This window comes from Mesoplodon mirus (genome assembly GCF_964341445.2).
Source record: "Mesoplodon mirus genome assembly, chromosome: X".
Lineage (NCBI taxonomy): Eukaryota > Metazoa > Chordata > Mammalia > Artiodactyla > Ziphiidae > Mesoplodon > Mesoplodon mirus.
The window spans coordinates 137,817,761-137,835,350 of NC_138981.1; the positions used below are offsets into that span (position 1 = coordinate 137,817,761).

The 17,590-nt window shown below is 38.8% G+C and overlaps 1 protein-coding gene across 1 annotated transcript in view; it reads right to left on the reverse strand.

Annotated features, from left to right (window-relative positions):
• Nucleotides 1–17,590, reverse strand: part of GABRA3 (gamma-aminobutyric acid type A receptor subunit alpha3) — a gene marked incomplete at both ends in the record, with an annotated part of 137,598 nt that overhangs the window by 67,763 nt on the left and 52,245 nt on the right. The window contains 2 exons of the mRNA XM_082610645.1: nt 6,344–6,564; nt 11,923–11,990. Of these exons, the coding sequence (XP_082466771.1) occupies nt 6,344–6,564; nt 11,923–11,990 (289 nt within the window). The remainder of the gene's footprint in view (nt 1–6,343; nt 6,565–11,922; nt 11,991–17,590) is intronic.

Below are 17,590 nucleotides of genomic sequence, written 5' to 3' on the forward strand. Positions count from 1 at the left end.
CAGATACTATTTCTTTTCTTTCTTTTTTTTTTTTTTTTTTTGCAGTATGCAGGCCTCTCACTGCTGTGGCCTCTCCCGTTGCGGAGCACGGGCTCCAGACACGCAGGCTCAGCAGCCATGGCTCACGGGCACAGCTGCTCCACGGCATGTGGGATCTTCCCGGACCGGGGCACGAACCCGTGTCCCCTGCATCGGCAGGTGGACCCTCAACCACTGCGCCACCAGGGAAGCCCCCAGATACTATTTCTAACGGTCAAAATAATGAGAGGAATGCTGTAGAATGACATTTCCTGAAAAATTCTAAGTATTCTTCAGACCTTATCCAATTTGTGCTCTTCATGTGTCTACAAGAAAGGCAGCAGCCACATTATTATCAAAATGAGAAAGCAGATAATTTGTGTCTTGCAAAAGGTCACTAGACAAATAAATTATGGGGTGATAAATAGAGTCAAGCTCTTATTTTAAGTTTTGAACCTAGGTTTCCCTCTGGATCCACCTTCCTGGGTCAACAGTGAAGCACTTACTGTGTAAGGGAACCAATATCTTCATCATGCTTCTGAACTTCTGTACCTCCTCTGTTCTGTCCTTCAGAATAAGCACAAGGGCATTCTGCACAGACTTCTATCTTATTGAACTCCACTTTCTTGTCCAATTCAGACTAGAATGAAGGACCTAATGGTCATCTTCCTATTCATCCAACTCTATTTTCAGGTGACTAATCTTCTGCCCTCCTCAGTCTGCATCCTCTCTTCTTCATATTTCAACATTCCCATCCTCCCATCTCCTTTCTTCTCTCTTCTATTCCTCCTCCAAAACTTAAACCTATCCTCTATTCTATTTTCCTTTTATTATTCAGTTTCTCCACTATCCTGTTCTCCTCATTCATTCTGTTTCTTTCCCTCTATTATTCTCAGTCTCTATGTGTTCCTTTTCTGCCCATCACTCTTCCCTCCAACCACCTCATTCCATACATCCTCTCTTCTGTTTATATCTACTCCACTCCATTATTTCCACAGTTGTGTACACTGTCATCTCCTCTTCAAACTCTTCTCTTTATGCTCTTTATTACAAGTATTTCTCTCTTCTACCTATTCCTCCACTTATGCTCTAGTCTCTTCAAATTCTCCTTCATACATTATAACTATTCAGACTTCTACTCTGTCCTATCCTCCCCACCTCCTTTTCAACATTTATGTCTAATTTCTTGTCCTTCCATGCAGTGTCAGAATAGGTATCCCTCTTCCTTTACAAGCAAATCTTTCCCTGTAGTTTGGATACCATCTCCTGACAGCTTTCTCTGGGAACCTGATGTCAGAAAAACCCTATTTCTACTGTATCTTCAATCTTTGCCTTTCTACTAGCCCCTTTCAACTATCTCACAAATATGTGCCAGTCTCTCCATTCAAAAAAAAATAACTATTTCCTTTACCCCTGAATATATCTATTATATACCCATCCCTTTCATTTTCAAGCAAGTTCCCAGAAAGTATTTTCTATGTTCACTATCTCCACTACCTCTACGCCAACTCATAAAAACTCATTGCACTAATCACTCCATTGAAAGAGTGTACGTGAAGAACACCAGTGTTTTCCATGTTACCAAACCTAATACATACTTTCAATTCTCTATATTAGTAGATATCTTTGTAATAGCCAACAATATTGTAAAGATGTATAAGTAATAGTAAAGAGCATAAAATTGCAGCCAAACTGTCAGAGTATGAATCCTCGACCATTTACTACCTAGGTGATCTTAGAAAATGTTACTCACTCTGTGTCTCAGATTCCTCACCTGTAAAGTTGGAATAATTGTATCTATCTCATAGACTTGTTGTGAAGATCATAAAAGTAGAATGGTTATAAGAATGCCTGGCACATTGTAAGTACTATATTGATGGCAACTATTGTACTTATTATGCTATTATTGTATTATTATTATTGATCACTCTCATCTTTTTGAAACCCTTTACCCCTTCAATATATTAGCCAAAATGTGTTCCATCAATATTCAGTAACAATCCTAAAATATCAGTGTCCTAAAACCACAAAGGTTTCTTTCTCATTCACACTATTTGTCTATCTCAGGTTGTGGGAGGGATGTTCTCTTCTATGTTATCTTTTATAAGGAACACAGAATGATAGAGCCAAGGCCACCTGGCATAATGCTACTCACTGTGGCCAGGGGGAGAGGAACATGGAAAATCACGTACTGGCTCTTAAAAGTTTCTAATCCTTAACAGATACATACTACTATATACAAAATAGATAGACAACAAGCCCCACTGTAGAGCACAGGAGACTATATTCAATATCCTGTAATAACCTATAATGTCAAAGAATCTGAAAATATATATATAACTGAATCACTTTGCTGTACACCTGAAACTAACACAACATTGTAAATCAACTATACTTTTTTAAAAAAGATAAATGAACTTTATGACCAGTGCTGCAAATTCACCCTGAGTAAAATGATACTTAATTTTATGAATTAAAAAGAACAATATTCTGGTTCCTGAGTGATCACTGTGTTTCCAGAAGGCACTAATATGGAAACAGTTATAATAGATTCCACTAACTGCAAAATTTTTGCACAGAGATGAAAATAAAGAAATGTACATGTTAAAAAAACAAAAAATAAATAAAATTTCCATCCTCCCTCAGAAATCACACATGTTATTTCCACTCACATTTGGTTAGCCAAAGCAATTCATTTGTCTAAGGCTCTATGGAAGTGAAATACTAACATATACCCAGAGGGAAGTGAACTGGAAATATTGGAAGTAGCAGTATTGACTACCACACTTAGCTTTCAAGATACTACACACTAGTGGTTCTATTAACACCTTCCTTTCTTTTCCTTTTCGGTCTCCATCATAGGTTCCACTTTCTTCCCTTCTGCTTTAATGATAGTGATGCTACACGACTGGATGCTTGGCATGATTTGCCTCTCACTCTACATACTTTCCTGAAGTGATCATATGCATTCACATGGTTGTCCCACCATACTGACAATACCAAACTTTACATCTCTTGCTTGTGTCTCTCTCCTGATCTTATGACTTGAATATCCAACTACTGTTAGACTTCTGTCCCTGGAAAATCTACAATCTTCTTAAGCTTATCTTGTCCAAAGTTAACCTCACAGATTTATTCTATCTAAATTTTTCCTAAATCTCATATGATCTACCCCAGTTCGTAATACCATCAGTCACCCATTTTACTTGGGTGCCTTCTACTTTAATTCCTCCTCTTTGCTCTCATTCTGACATTGGCTGTTTTTACCGTCTATTTCCTCAGTGTATCTCCCCGTCTCCACCTTAATCCACTGCTCTGAATTAGAACTTCACCACTCCTCATCTAGACTACTTAATCTGTCTCCTAACCAGCTTTCCTATTACCAGTCTTGTTCCCTACAAATGCATTCTTTACACAGTAACTAGGATGCCATATATAACATTTTTTAAAAATTGACCACCTCATTGTCTTGCTTATAATATACCATTCAATTTCCTGCAACTGCTCAGTTGTTTTTCTCTACCCAGAATGTCCTTCCTCTCTTCCCTCCACTTTCCACATACAATTTTCTTGACTATATTCTACTTATCTAATAAAGCAAAAATGAATGCCAATACTAATAATCAGGAACTTAGGTGTTGCCTCATCCAGGGACTCTTTGCTCAACTTGATCCAGAAGAATGAGTTAGATGACCCTTTTCTATTCTTTCATAATTACTCATAACTTCATAATTTCAGTTAATTGTTTGTGGTTATCTATTAGCCTTTTCCCCGTATTATATTGTGACTGTCTTAAGGACAAAGACTATATCTTCTTAATGTTTGCATAGCCAGAACCTAGTCCAGGGCCATGTATGTATTACGAAGTTAAAACATGTTTGGTGAATGAATAAATGAATGGATGAAAAATACTAATCTTTCTTCCATCTATAATTTGTCTCCCTCAAGTGTCCCTTTCCCTACTTCTGTATGTCTTCTTTTCTTTCTTCCCATTTACTGCATACTTTACTCCAATTTCTCCTTTTTCTTTTAGGATATTCTAATATCTAGCTTTTTTATTTTATTTCATCTTCTGCCTTATCTTCTCAAATTTTCTACTCTTTTTCTCTCCTCTCATAGCCTCTCTTTCCTCTACCCATTCCTCCTTTATTGATTCATCTGTGTGTGCATGTGTATAAAAGTTCTGGGAATAGACCAATAAAATAAATATATATGTTAATTTTATTGATCTCCTCTCCACATTATTCTTCCCAGTTCTATCCACTTCCCTTTTCTCCATCATTCTTCCCTCTACTCTCTCAGCTCCTCCTCTTTAATTCAACTTCTAACAATTGACTTGCTATCCATTTTTCCTTGGCCATCTTCTTGTCTCCCAAATTCTTTCAGAAGCATATCAATAAATAGTAAATTTAAAGTAATGAAGGACTAGCATACAGGGAAGCACACTTCATGTATTCATCACATATTTACCAGGTATGCATTATTTGAGTTTCATTGTGTATAATAACAAATGTACAGAACCTGTACCAAAAGATCACTCATTAATGTGGGAGGCAGCTTCAGGAAGTGACAACTGACAGCAAGAACCAAGAAAGTTTTTAGTGTTGGGGCAAAGAATCTTAATGAACTGGAAATGTGTTCAAAATTATTCTTTTAAAAGCAAAATTTACATACCTAAAAACTCTAATGATAATGAGTCATGAAAAACATAAAACTGTGATGGTTTTATGCTTTGGGAGCAGAAAAGTATGAAATACATTATATATATAATATATATTCATATATATATTAAAAGTTATATTCTTAAATTGTGTGGAAATTCACTTATATGAAACTCCCCAGCATTTCCACACAATGGCATAAAATATATGTTGCTATAATTTTGTATTTATATATGTAACATTGTACGTTTCAGAAAATAGCTAACATTATCTCACTTGATTCTCACAGTTCTGCATCATACAGATAGTTTGTTGCTGCAGTTAAACCTAGGCTATTCTGACTGTCACAGTGTTCATGCCTGTGTATATGGCTGTAAGTCTGTGTATTTAAATGCCCTTGACTATGTATATGCCTGTGTATTGGTCTACACATGTCTCTGAGTATGCATAAACATTTATACATTGTGAATGTATATCTCTGTGTGTCTGAAAATGTTCATATGGCCAACTCTATTTTTTATTGAAATATAGTTGATTTGCAATATTGTGTTAGTTTCAGGTATACAGCAAAGTGATTCCGTTTATATATATATATATATATATATATATTTATATACATATACCTATATACATATAAATATTTCAGATTTTCTATTATAGGTTATTATAAGATATTGAATATAGTTTCTTGTGCTATAACAGTACGTCCTTGTTGTTTATCTATTTTATATATAGTAGTGTGTATATGTTAACCCCACACTTCTAATTTATCCCTCCCCCCTCCCTTTCCCTTTCCCCTTTTGGTAAACATAAGTTTGTTTTCTAAGTCTGTGAGTCTATTTCTGTTTTGTATAGAGATTCATTTGTATTATTTTTTAGATTCCATGTATAAGTGATAGCATATAATATTTGTCTTTCTCTGCCTGACTTACTTCACTTAGTATGATATTTTCTAGGTCCATCCATACTGCTGCAAATGGCAATATTTCATTCTTTTTTATGGCTGAGTAATATTCCATTGTGTGTGTGTGTGTGTGTGTGTGTGTGTGTGTGTATCACATGTTCTTAAAGCAATCATCTATTGATGGGTACTTGTATTATTTTCATGTTTTGGCTATTATAAATAGTGCTGCTATGAACATTGGGGTGCACATTATCTTTTCAAATTAGAGTTTTTGTTTTTTCTGGATATATGCCCAGGAGTGGGATTGATGCATTATATGTTAGCTCTATTTTCAGTTTTTTAAGGAACTTCCATACTGTTCTTCATAGTGGCTGTACCAATTTACATTCCCACCAACAGTGTAGGAGGGTTCCCTTTTCTCCACACCCTCTCCAGAACTTATTATTTGTAGACTTTTTAATGATAGCCATTCTTATCGGTGTGAGGTAATACCTCACTGTGGTTTTGATTTGCATTTCTCTAATAATTAGTGATGATGAGCATTTTTTTCATGTGCCTGTTGACCAACTCTCTATATTTGTGTCTATAATATATACGTCTGCAAGTGTGCATACCTGCAAATGTGTTAGGAAGTATATGCCTATATGTGCATTTCTAATCTGTAACCTTGACAGAATTTTCAATGGATAGCTTAAAACGTGCTGATTTCAATCCTGGTCCTACCCCAGTATACTTTAGATGAGCTGCGCCACTCTCTGACCTCATGGTGTAGAGAAGGGTTCCATTGTCCACCAGTCTGAGCAGCTTGTTAGGTGTGGTCATGTTATGGGCCACTGATTTCTTGCCATTGTGGAAGAAGGTGTCAGGGGTCCAGATCTTACTAGCCAGAAGATTATTCAGTGGAAGGATCTTCATGGGTCCATCAAATTTCAGTCTTTCATCATGCCATGTCTGTCGAAAAAATACATCAATGGTGTACTCCTAAGGACAAAAAGAGAGAGAACAATGTTTCAGTTGAGTTCTGGTAGGGACCCACAGTGCCCTTAGCAAATATTAATTACTTTGCAGTATTTCCTCTGATGCAGAGAAGCAGCAGTCTATTAACAGTAGTTACTAGTAAGTAGGGCAAATGATTGTGATTGAGAAAAAATGTCATGGTGATCAGTAAGTACATAGATAATATGTTTGACAAGATTTTGCTTAGGAAGATCACTGCCAACACTGCCCTGCACATCATGCAAGCTGAACACAAGACTTTGCCTAATGAAAAGGAAAGAGCTCCCTTCTCTATGCAGTGGCATCTCTAATAAGAGCAAACTCCTTACCTTATCTCTTCTACTAAATGACCCCATATGAACATCAAAGGCCAATATAACAATTACCATAAAACTAAAATCTTACATTTTAAAACACATTTCATTTGATTCTCTAACAATATGTCTAATGAGTTAATATCTTATTATCTTCAATAAATAAGGAACTCTTACAGATAAGATTAAGACAAACACACAAATAGAAAAATGGGTGACATGAACAGAAAATTCATGAAATGGATAAAAATTTGCTAATAAACATGAAGAACATTTTCAAAATTGCTGTTCATCTAAACATAAATTAAAGTTACAATAAATGTTCCAGGTTTTGGTAACAACAGACTAAATCATTTGGATATACCTTCCTATAGCTATTAATTATAAAATCTGAACTAAAAATTATGGATATATAGCTAGATAGATATACAGACTATTTGAAACCAATGAGAAATGATTGAAAGCAGACAAAAACTTGGAGAAAGTTTAGTCTTGAAAGATGGCAGCACATGTGCTCAAGGCACCGCATACCCTGATGAAGGGCTGAAGCCTGTAGGAAGGGAGCCTTTCCCTAATTGGTCCACAGGGGAGCCACATTTATGCAATTTGTCTAGAGGGGATACATTTCCTTATCTGCAAAAAGGCACTATATATGCTAACAGCTTGGGAACTAGATAATAAATAGGTAGGATAATGATTTATAGTACAAAAACCTGAGAATGCTGAGACTAGAGGAACTTTCACTTTTAGGCAATCTCTTTTTTTTTTTGTTAGTTTCTGCTTCATAACAAAGTGAATCAGTTATACATATACATATGTTCCCATATTCCCTCCCTCTTGCGTCTCCCTCCCACCCTCCCTATCCCACCCCTCTAGGTGGTCACAAAGCACCGAGCTGATCTCCCTGTACTATGCGGCTGCTTCCCACTAGCTATCTACCTTACGTTTGGTAGTGTATATATGTCCATGCCTCTCTTTCGCTTTGTCACAGCTTGCCCTTCCCCCTCCCCATATCCTCAAGTCCATTCTCTAGTAGGTCTGTGTCTTTATTCCTGTCTTACCCCTAGGTTCTTCATGACATTTTTTTTTCTTCTTAAATTCCATATATATGTGTTAGCATACGGTATTTGTCTTTCTCTTTCTAACTTACTTCACTCTGTATGACAGACTCTAGGTCCATCCACCTCATTACAAATAGCTCAATTTCGTTTCTTTTTATGGCTGAGTAACATTCCATTGTATATATGTACCACATCTTCTTTATCCATTCGTCTGTTGATGGGCATTTAGGTTGCTTCCATGACCTGGCTATTGTAAATAGTGCTGCAATGAACATTGGGGTGCATGTGTCTTTTTGAATTATGGTTTCTTCTGGGTATATGCCCAGGGGTGGGATTGCTGGGTCATATGGTAGTTCTATTTTTAGTTTTTTAAGGAACCTCCATACTGTTCTCCATAGTTGCTGTATCACTTTACATTCCCACCAACAGTGCAAGAGTGTTCCCTTTTCTCCACACCCTCTCCAGCATTTGTTGTTTGTAGATTTTCTGATGATGCCCATTCTAACTGTGTGAGGTGATACCTCATTGTAGTTTTGATTTGCATTTCTCTAATAATTAGTGATGTTGAGCAGCTTTTCATGTGCTTCTTGGCCATCTGTATGTCTTCTTAGGAGAAATGTCTATTTAGGTCTTCTGCCTATTTTTGGATTGGGCTGTTTGTTTCTTTAATATTGAGCTGCAGGAGCTGTTTATATATTTTGTAGATTAATCTTTTGTCAGTTGCTTCATTTGCAAATATTTTTTCCCATTCTGAGGGTTGTCTTTTCATCTTATTTATGGTTTCCTTTGCTGTGCAAAAACTTTTAAGTTTCATTAGGTCCCATTTGTTTATTTTTGTTTTTATTTCTATTACTCTAGGAGGTGGATCAAAAGAGATCTTGCTGTGATTTATGTCAAAGAGTGTTCTTCCTAAGTTTTCCTCTAGGAGTTTTATAGTGTCTGGTCTTACATTTAAGTCTCTAATCCATTTTGAGTTTATTTTTGTGTATGGTGTTAGGGAGTGTTCTAATTTCATTCTTTTACATGTAGCTGTCCAGTTTTCCCAGCACCACTTATTGAAGAGACTGTCTTTTCTCCATTGTATTTCCCTGCCTCCTTTGTCATAGATTAGTTGACCATAGATGCGTGGGTTTACCTCTGGGCTTTCTATCTTGTCCCATTGATCTATATTTCTGTTTTTGTGCCAGTACCATACTGTCTTGATTACTGTTGCTTTGTAGTATAGTCTGAAGTCAGGGAGTCTGATTCCTTCAGCTCCGTTTTTTTCCCTCATGACTGCTTTGGCTATTCGTGGTCTTTTGTGTCTCCATACAAATTTTAAGATTTTTTGTTCTAGATCCATAAAAAATGCCATTGGTAATTTGATAGGGATTGCAGTGAATCTGTAGATTGCTTTGGGTAGTATAGTCATTTTCACAATATTGATTCTTCCAATCCAAGAACATGGTATATCTCTCCATCTGTTGGTAGCATCTTTAATTTCTTTCATCACTGTCTTACAGTTTTCTGCATACAGGTCTTTTGTCTCCCTAGGTAGGTTTATTCCTAGGTATTTTATTCTTTTTGTTGCAGTGGTAAATGGGAGTGTTTCCTTAATTTCTGTTTCAGATTTTTCATCATTAGTGTATAGGAATACAAGAGATTTCTGTGCATTACTTTTGTATCCTGCAACTTTACCAAATTCATTGATTAAACACCAGAAATTTGTTTCCCAGACAGAGTGATCATAGCTATTGTTCCTTGTGACACAATGGAAGTTCAGCTAAAGATACCCTGAAATTTATTTGACCAAAGGCTGCCCTATCAGGAAAGAGACACTCTGCTGCTTCTGCTTAATCATGAGGGAGAAGAACAAACAAGCAACTGGAAGATGAAACTTCAGACGTGATAAAACATCTGGATTGTTTGAAATGTCTCCAGAGCATCTGCACACCCATGTGTGTCTGCTTGGGTGGGAATAGAGAAGGGAGATGAGCTGGTTTGGGCAGGGGTTATGTGTATGTTTCCATAGTATCCCTGAATTTGGGTATCTGTTTGCACATGTGTGTCTATGGAGTGCCTGGGGTGGTGTGTAGGCTGTGTTTTTATTCTGTATATACCTTCTTATTTTGTCTGAATATATTTATGGGCGTTCATTCATAAGTGAGAGTGAATGAGTATGTGTGTGTGTGTGGGTGTGTGTGTGTCCAAAGAGTAGCTTCAGTTGCTTTCTTATGCATATCTTAATCAATCACTAATTCCCAGCAATACAAAGAGAGCTTCACTTCCCTGGTGAGTTTGGTTATCCCCAATGGACTATGAGCTCTCTGAATATGGGATTCCCTAGATCCCCTTAATGCAGAGTTGGGCCTCTAAGGAGTACTTGTTGAATGAGCAAATGTCAACAGTTTTAATGCATGTCTGGATCTGAAGCTGTGGGCATTAATGGTCAACAGGTTGAGAGGGTGTAATCTAGACATACAGGCTTTCCTGCTGCCACTAAGAGAGACTCACATCCTCCATCCGTCTTACATCAAACATGTCCCTCACTAAGCTCTCCCTATGTGTCAAGTACTCTCTGAAGTGCCAGGGAAGCCATGGAGTACTTGGTACTTGCCTTTAAGGAGTTCACAGTGAATTTACTATATCTCTGTATCCCTTTCTTTATTCCACACTTAAAAGACAAAGTTCAGGACTCTACCTTCCCCCTGCCTGGCATCACAACCACTCATGACTTCCTCTCCTGAGAATTAGCTTGTTTCTCCAACTGACTCCTACACCTTGCCTGACTGAAATAAGAGCCATGTAAAATCAACATGCCTAAACCAACTCTCAGCCTCCAGTCTGTTCCCCCTTGTAGTTCATGCTGTACAGACTGCCAGATCAATCATTCTAAAACAACACATGTATATTTTTACTGCCCTAGTCTAATCCACTCAATGGCTCTGTATTACCTATAGGAAAAAACTCTATCATGACACTACACAACTGCTTGTAGTTACCCAACAGATCTAAATAAGCTTTGTCCCCTCTAAGTAGTAGTCCCACTGAAGATAAAGAAAAAATTCTATGTAGTGAGCATGGATATTTCATATTTTTGAACATAGTTTTTCTGATTTTAAGATTTTAAACACAAAGTCACTCATTCAACAAACCTTTTTGGAGCTTCTAATCACTGTCTGACCTACTGGGCAGATAATAGCTTCTTTGTGTCCCTTCATGATAATTTTTCAAATAACGATATTTGGTATCTGAAGTAGGTATTGATCAGATACTCCACTAGGACAGGGTCTCCTGCCTCAACTCTCCACTGCATGCCTTGCTTTGGCAGAAAGGGAGAATGGTAGGAGAAGGGGGAGTCCTTGTAGATGGCTCATGAATCATCCCCTTGCTAGTTCTGCTGTGCACTACGCTATTCCTTGAATCTGCTCTGATGCTCTCTTCATCCTCACATCTGTAGAAGGACCCGTTTCTAGTAGGTTTGACTCTTCCTCCAAACACTTTACATCACCATGATCCATCTACTTCCCCATTGAATAGGGCTTGTTTGCAAGGAATGGACTTCTACTTTTTTTGGGTGGGGGGATGGACTTCTTGAATGACACTACCAGTTGCTAGACTGAGAGTCCCCACCATGTGCACTCCTCACATGACCTATTTGTGCTGATATGTGTGTGGTACTGAAATGTGAAGTGTGAGGTCAGACAAAGTTTAATTGAGGATAGGGAGAAAAGCTGAATTTTGAAAGATATGTTGTAGAAGGGAAAGGTACTCCTGGTGGGGGATATATGCTTGATATGTGAATAGGTGGGAAGAGCAGGGCAAAAGATGGATTTAGCTAAATGTAGGATGATAAGGGTGGGGCATTCATGAGACAAGACTTCTCCTTAGAATATAGCTCCAAGGCCCTGCCATAGGAAAACCTCAATTTATTTTCTTTGATCTGTTGCATCATCTTTCACTTTTACCTTTGCAGAAACTATACTTACCATGTCAGTGTCTGACACAGGGCCAAAACTGGTCACGTAGATGTCAGTCTTAACTTCAGTCACTGCATCTGGTTGGAAGAAAGTAGAAAAGCAGAGTGTTATGAAAGACTGTTGCCTTAGCTCAGAGAGAGTCCAGTGTAGTACTCCAAATGATAGCGAACTTGTTACTTCTAAGAAAGGATACTTGGTACAATCGTAGGAAAACCCCTTAAAAAACTCTCACTTGTACTATTTCTTCACAGAAAATATGCTAGGCACAGGAACAAAGTCCATCCCTTTAGGTAACATTGAGAATGGTGGCATAACCTCCAAACTCCAAAGCTTAGTGAGAGCCCTTCGAGATCTCTAACATTCACACATGCTGGGCTCTCACACTGGGATTATCCCTACCTGTGGTAGGTTACAAATGTTCCAAGAGCCAACCCTTTTCCACTTTCAGGAATGTAGGATGATTGTACTCCTACTTAAAGTATGGAAGGGATGTGTGACGGGTTTTGGTTGTAGGAGGAAGTAATATGTGTCCCTCCCTGGCTGCAACCATTAATGTCCAACGCAAGACCCTACCTGCCATGGTCACCATGGAAACATATGTTAATATGGAGCTACTATAAGATTGAAACAGCGTGGAATGATGACCCAACACTTGGAGGACAATGGCACTGGAGAGTTGCCTGGATCCACAATAGACTTTGCATCAATGAGAAGTACTTTTGTTGGGTTAAGTGACTGAGATTTGGAGATGATTGATATCACCTGATACACTCTCTTTGCATTTTTTTCTATCGCAACTGTGTATTTACTCATCTGCCTTGCCACATAACCCAAGAGCTCCTGAAGGGCAGTGTCCCTGTTTTGTTATCTCTGTATCCTCAGTACATAGAAAAGGAGTCTGTTATTGAGATGGTGCTAACTGAACATTTTCGGTATTAATGGGTGAACCTCATCACGTATATATTTGCCAAGTTGGAAAATGATACTCAGAGAGGTGAAGTTATCGCACTGCTAAGTTTCTCTTTTCCTCCTTCTGTCAGCCCTGTTTACCCCATTGCAGCTCAGACTAGCTCACCCACTCAAGCATACCTCACAGTACAGGGTAGCCTACCTCAGCTGAGCAAAGTCAATTACAGCCTACCAAACACTGCATCATTACGCTAAATTCAAACAAGATCCACTCCAGCCCAGCATACCTGACCCCAGTAGAGCACACCAGTAGTGCAGCTAATACCAATAAAGCCCACATAGGACTTGATATATGTATACTATAATGAGGCTGGTTACTGCAGTCTATGGCAGTATTTTTTTAATTATTAAAATTTATATTTCCTTTTTAACTGAAGTATAGTTGATTTAAAACATTATATTAGTTTTAAGGGTACAATATTGTGATTTGACATTTTTATAGATTATGCTCCATTTAAAGTTATTGTAAAATATTGGTTATATTCCCTGTGCTATACATTACACTACTTCTTTTTTCCCATGGAGAGGTAATGGACACACGTACTCCATTTATAGCATATTCACTATATTCATCCAGTCCTGCGTCCTAGCCCAGATGTACTTTATGTCTTAATGACTTCACATTTTCCAGAGCCATCTCTTAGGCTCTTAATACGCTATTCCCCTACACAGGCACAAAGTATACTTAAGGCCACTGTACACATCCACAAACATTCCATTTTCAAAAGAGACTATGAGTATCATTTAATAATAATCGACACTGTAGTCAATTCACCAAAACACACAATCTACTTCCAAGCTTAATCAGCAAATAACATCTCTGAAGCTAGAGTTGTGTTTTAAATATTTGGGCTCTCATCTAGAGCACAGTCTTCCCTCAGAGATATTTCTGTGCTTCAAGGACAAGAGACAACACTTCAGAATGCAGAACATGCCCCCTAAACACTTGTCTCTTCAGATACACTGCCAAATTCATTGGCTGGGGAAACATTGCCATACCCCAAAGTACATAAAACAAAATTAATTAATTAATGGGAGAGACCACAATTACATTTGAATCCAATATTCCAGGCAGGATAGAGTTAGACACAGAACAACTTCCTAAACCAATTTAACTATAAAACTGTAAGATAGCTATGCAGATTCAAATCAGGGGACCCAGGGACTTCCCTGGCAGTCCAGTGGTTAAGACTGTTCTTCCACTGCAGGGGATGCGGGTTCGATCCCTGGTTGGAGAACTAAGATCCTACATGCCACTTGGCACAGCCAAAACAAAAACAAAAACAAAACAGGGGACCCAGACTATAGGAGAAAAAGGAGAAGAGAGATAGTGGTGATAAAGTCAGGAGACTGCTCTAGCTCTAAGAGGAGGATGGAGTCACTGTAGGTAGAAAAGGAAGAGTCTTTGGGTGGGATGGGAAGGCTTGCATTCTGGATCTCTGCCCCGACTTGCTGAATACCTTAAGACTTTTCTTCTTTTGGCTTTTCTCTTGTATAATGAGGGTTTCGTATCAAACAAATTTGAATTTTCTCTCTGCTCTAACTAGGAACTCTGAACACACGGCCAAGCAAACAGCATCTGACTAAAGGTGCCCAATGGTAGCAAAAGGCAAGTTTTCTCTGCTGCCTGAGGAAGGTAGGAGGCTTGTATGATCAGGCCACCCAACGTGGCTGTTCTCTTGCTCTCTGTACATCCCCTGCTCCACCAGTCCCTGCTTCACCTACACCCACTCACATGACTGACCTTCCTTCAATCATAGGGCCTAATCAGTATATGCCTATGTACTTGTCTCTGGCCCCAGCTAATGATCTAATCTTTAGATCAGAACTATCTCCACTATGATGATTTATCAAAGGGGCAGTGAGGGGTGAACCCCTCTACTGGTTTCCCTGGCAACCAATAAGCACCGACCTAAAAATCAATTCCTCCTGTAACTGGTAACCTCCCTCCCCATCCCACCTGGGAGTGAAGACTGCCACCAAGTCCTGCCCACCTCTGCTGCACATGGTGGGGTGTCACTCCAGGACCTTGGTTCCGACAAGGAAGATTCCCCTTATCCATGAAACCATTGATGTCTCTGTCGCTGACTCCAGGCTCTTTCTTTGGTCTTGAGGCTGGGAAAGTACAGGGCTTGCACGTCTGGGGGGTGCAACCCAACAAGGTTTAATGCGAATAAGGTATTCCTCCTCTCTCTCAACTGTTCACTGTCATTTAAAAGACACCCATTGGGACTTCCCTGGGGATCCAGTGGTTAAGACCTCACTTTCCAATGCAGGGGGTGTGGGTTCGTTCCCTGGTTGGGGAGCTAAGACCCCACATGCCTCGCAGCCAAAAAACCCAAAACATAAAACAGAAGCAATATTGTAACAAATTCAATAAAGACTAAGAAAACGGTCCACATCAAAAAAAATTTTTTTAACATCTTTATTGGAGTATAACTGCTTTACAGTGGTGTGTTAGTTTCTGCTGTATAGCAAAGTAAATCAGCTATACATAAACATATATCCCCATATCTCCTCCCTCTTGCATCTCCCTCCCACCCTCCCTATCCCACCCCTCTAGGTGGACACAAAGCACCAAGCTCATCTCCCTGTGCTATGTGGCTGCTTCCCACTAGCTATCTCTTTACATTTGGTAGTGTATATTGACATTCCCCCAGTGTTGCACACAGGGACCACAAAGCCCCAATGACTAAATCCCATTTTTTGACTAGGAAATCCAGCTGCCTTGGAGCAGGGTACGTGACAACACACAGAAGTACCCTGCAGAAGTATTGTACAGTGATTGAAAGCATGACTAACTGGGTTTGAATTTAGGTTCTGCCATGTACTCTTTGTGCGCCTTTTGTCACTTAACTTCTCTATGCCTGTTTCTTCATCTGGAAAATTGGTATACTGATAGCACGTACCTCAGAATTGCTCTGAGGACTTAAGGAGACAGTATTGAGACCAATAGTTAGAATAAATCCAGTGTTCAATATATGTTAGCTGCTGCTGCTGCTTAATACTATTCCAGAGGCAAGACCATATGAGACACCCATAAGGCCAAGTGGACAGAACTCACCCAGAAGTCTAAGGTCCTCAGTCCCAGACAAAGAAGAGAGTATCCACCCACCACTCCAGCTCCTCTGTGTGAAGGAATGATTAGAAGTTTGCTATTTCATTTAATTAAATGAAAAGACCAGTAAATTAGACTAAAACTGGTGAGGGCTACAGTTCATAGTCTAGCCCTTGTTCACAGCCTTCTCATTTTTCAAATGTGAAAAATGATTTAATTGGGAAATTAGTTTTTTTTTCTTTTTTTAACAAATATTTTCCAGTGCTCCTTGGTTCTTTTTTATTTACTTTGGAGATCCAATTTCCTTCCAATATTACCTTCTGAACCAAAGGTGAATAGAATTATCTTTTCCTTTTGCAAATTTACTGTGGTATTGGAAGCTAAACACATATGCCCTTAGCCCTCAGTGGGACTCCCATTGGTAGGGAACTTATCAACCAGTTCCTAATGTCATTCCAGCTTGCTTTTGACCTGAAAGAGTAAAGATATGCCAATCAGCAAGTGATCACTGTGTTTATATTGACTATGTTGCTCATACAAACTGTATTTTCTAGTCTGAATTCAAATAGATCCCCAAGAAGCCATGAATTTTCTCCTCTGAGCAGAAACCAGAGTAGTTTCCACAACTCTAGCTTCTCCACTCCAGCACACACATAAACATTGGTCTTAGTACTGCCCTTTGGATCCACACAACAAAATCTGCTTCTTGTTCTTTTGAGAGTTAAAGACCTTCAGAGATTGAAGGAAAGTGATCATGGTACACCTAAGTCTTCTATTCTTGTTCCTTTCCAGATTAAATATCCTGACTTCTTTTGTGTCTCCCCTCTTTTGACATGGTTTTAGGCAACCTCACTATCCCACATTCACTTTCCTCTGGATTGGGTCTGATTTTTTACTGGCACTCTGAAATGTTTTGTGATGAAACTTTTGGTCACAGTTCTATTCGACAGGATCATAAGATGAATGATATGAACAAAAGCCAACCATACCCCTTTATCTCATTGCAGGCGGTGACAGACTCTTCAATCCTTCCCAATAACGGTCTTCCTGACAATAGTGAGGTTTTAAGGATTGGGACTTTTTGACTAAAAGAACAAAGTCCTGACTTTTCTATTTTCCTACTTCCATATCACTGGGAATTTTAGAGAATAAGTGTTTGTTATTGTGTACACTTTTCATCTTAAAGAGAGACTAAGCTACTAGAAATGAGCTCCCATGTGACTAGCTGGGTCTGCTAGCAACGTGGATTTAGGGAGTGGGCTACAATGACTTATGGAGAGCCTCTCGGAGATCTGAGAGCTGAAGTGCTCTGTTCTGTTAATGGCCTTTTCATTTGTCTTTTACAAACCTTGGGGACTGAGATACTGTAAGTATTCAGTGACACCGCCCCCCATAGCATTAATCACAGATAAGCTCTTCAGAGGAATCACAGACAGATGGCTTAAGGAAGCAGATATGACAAAACTCTGTATTAGAGGTCCTAAGTTCTAATCTAAGCTCTGCAATTGACTCATACCCCCTTTTGCAGGCTGTCTGGGCAAAGCTCATAACTTTTGACATTTGGTAGGCTAGAGGTCTAGCACTGTGTTTATGCTACTTCATCTAGTGCTGGCACCTGGAATGTACAGCAAATATTAATAGCTAGCTACA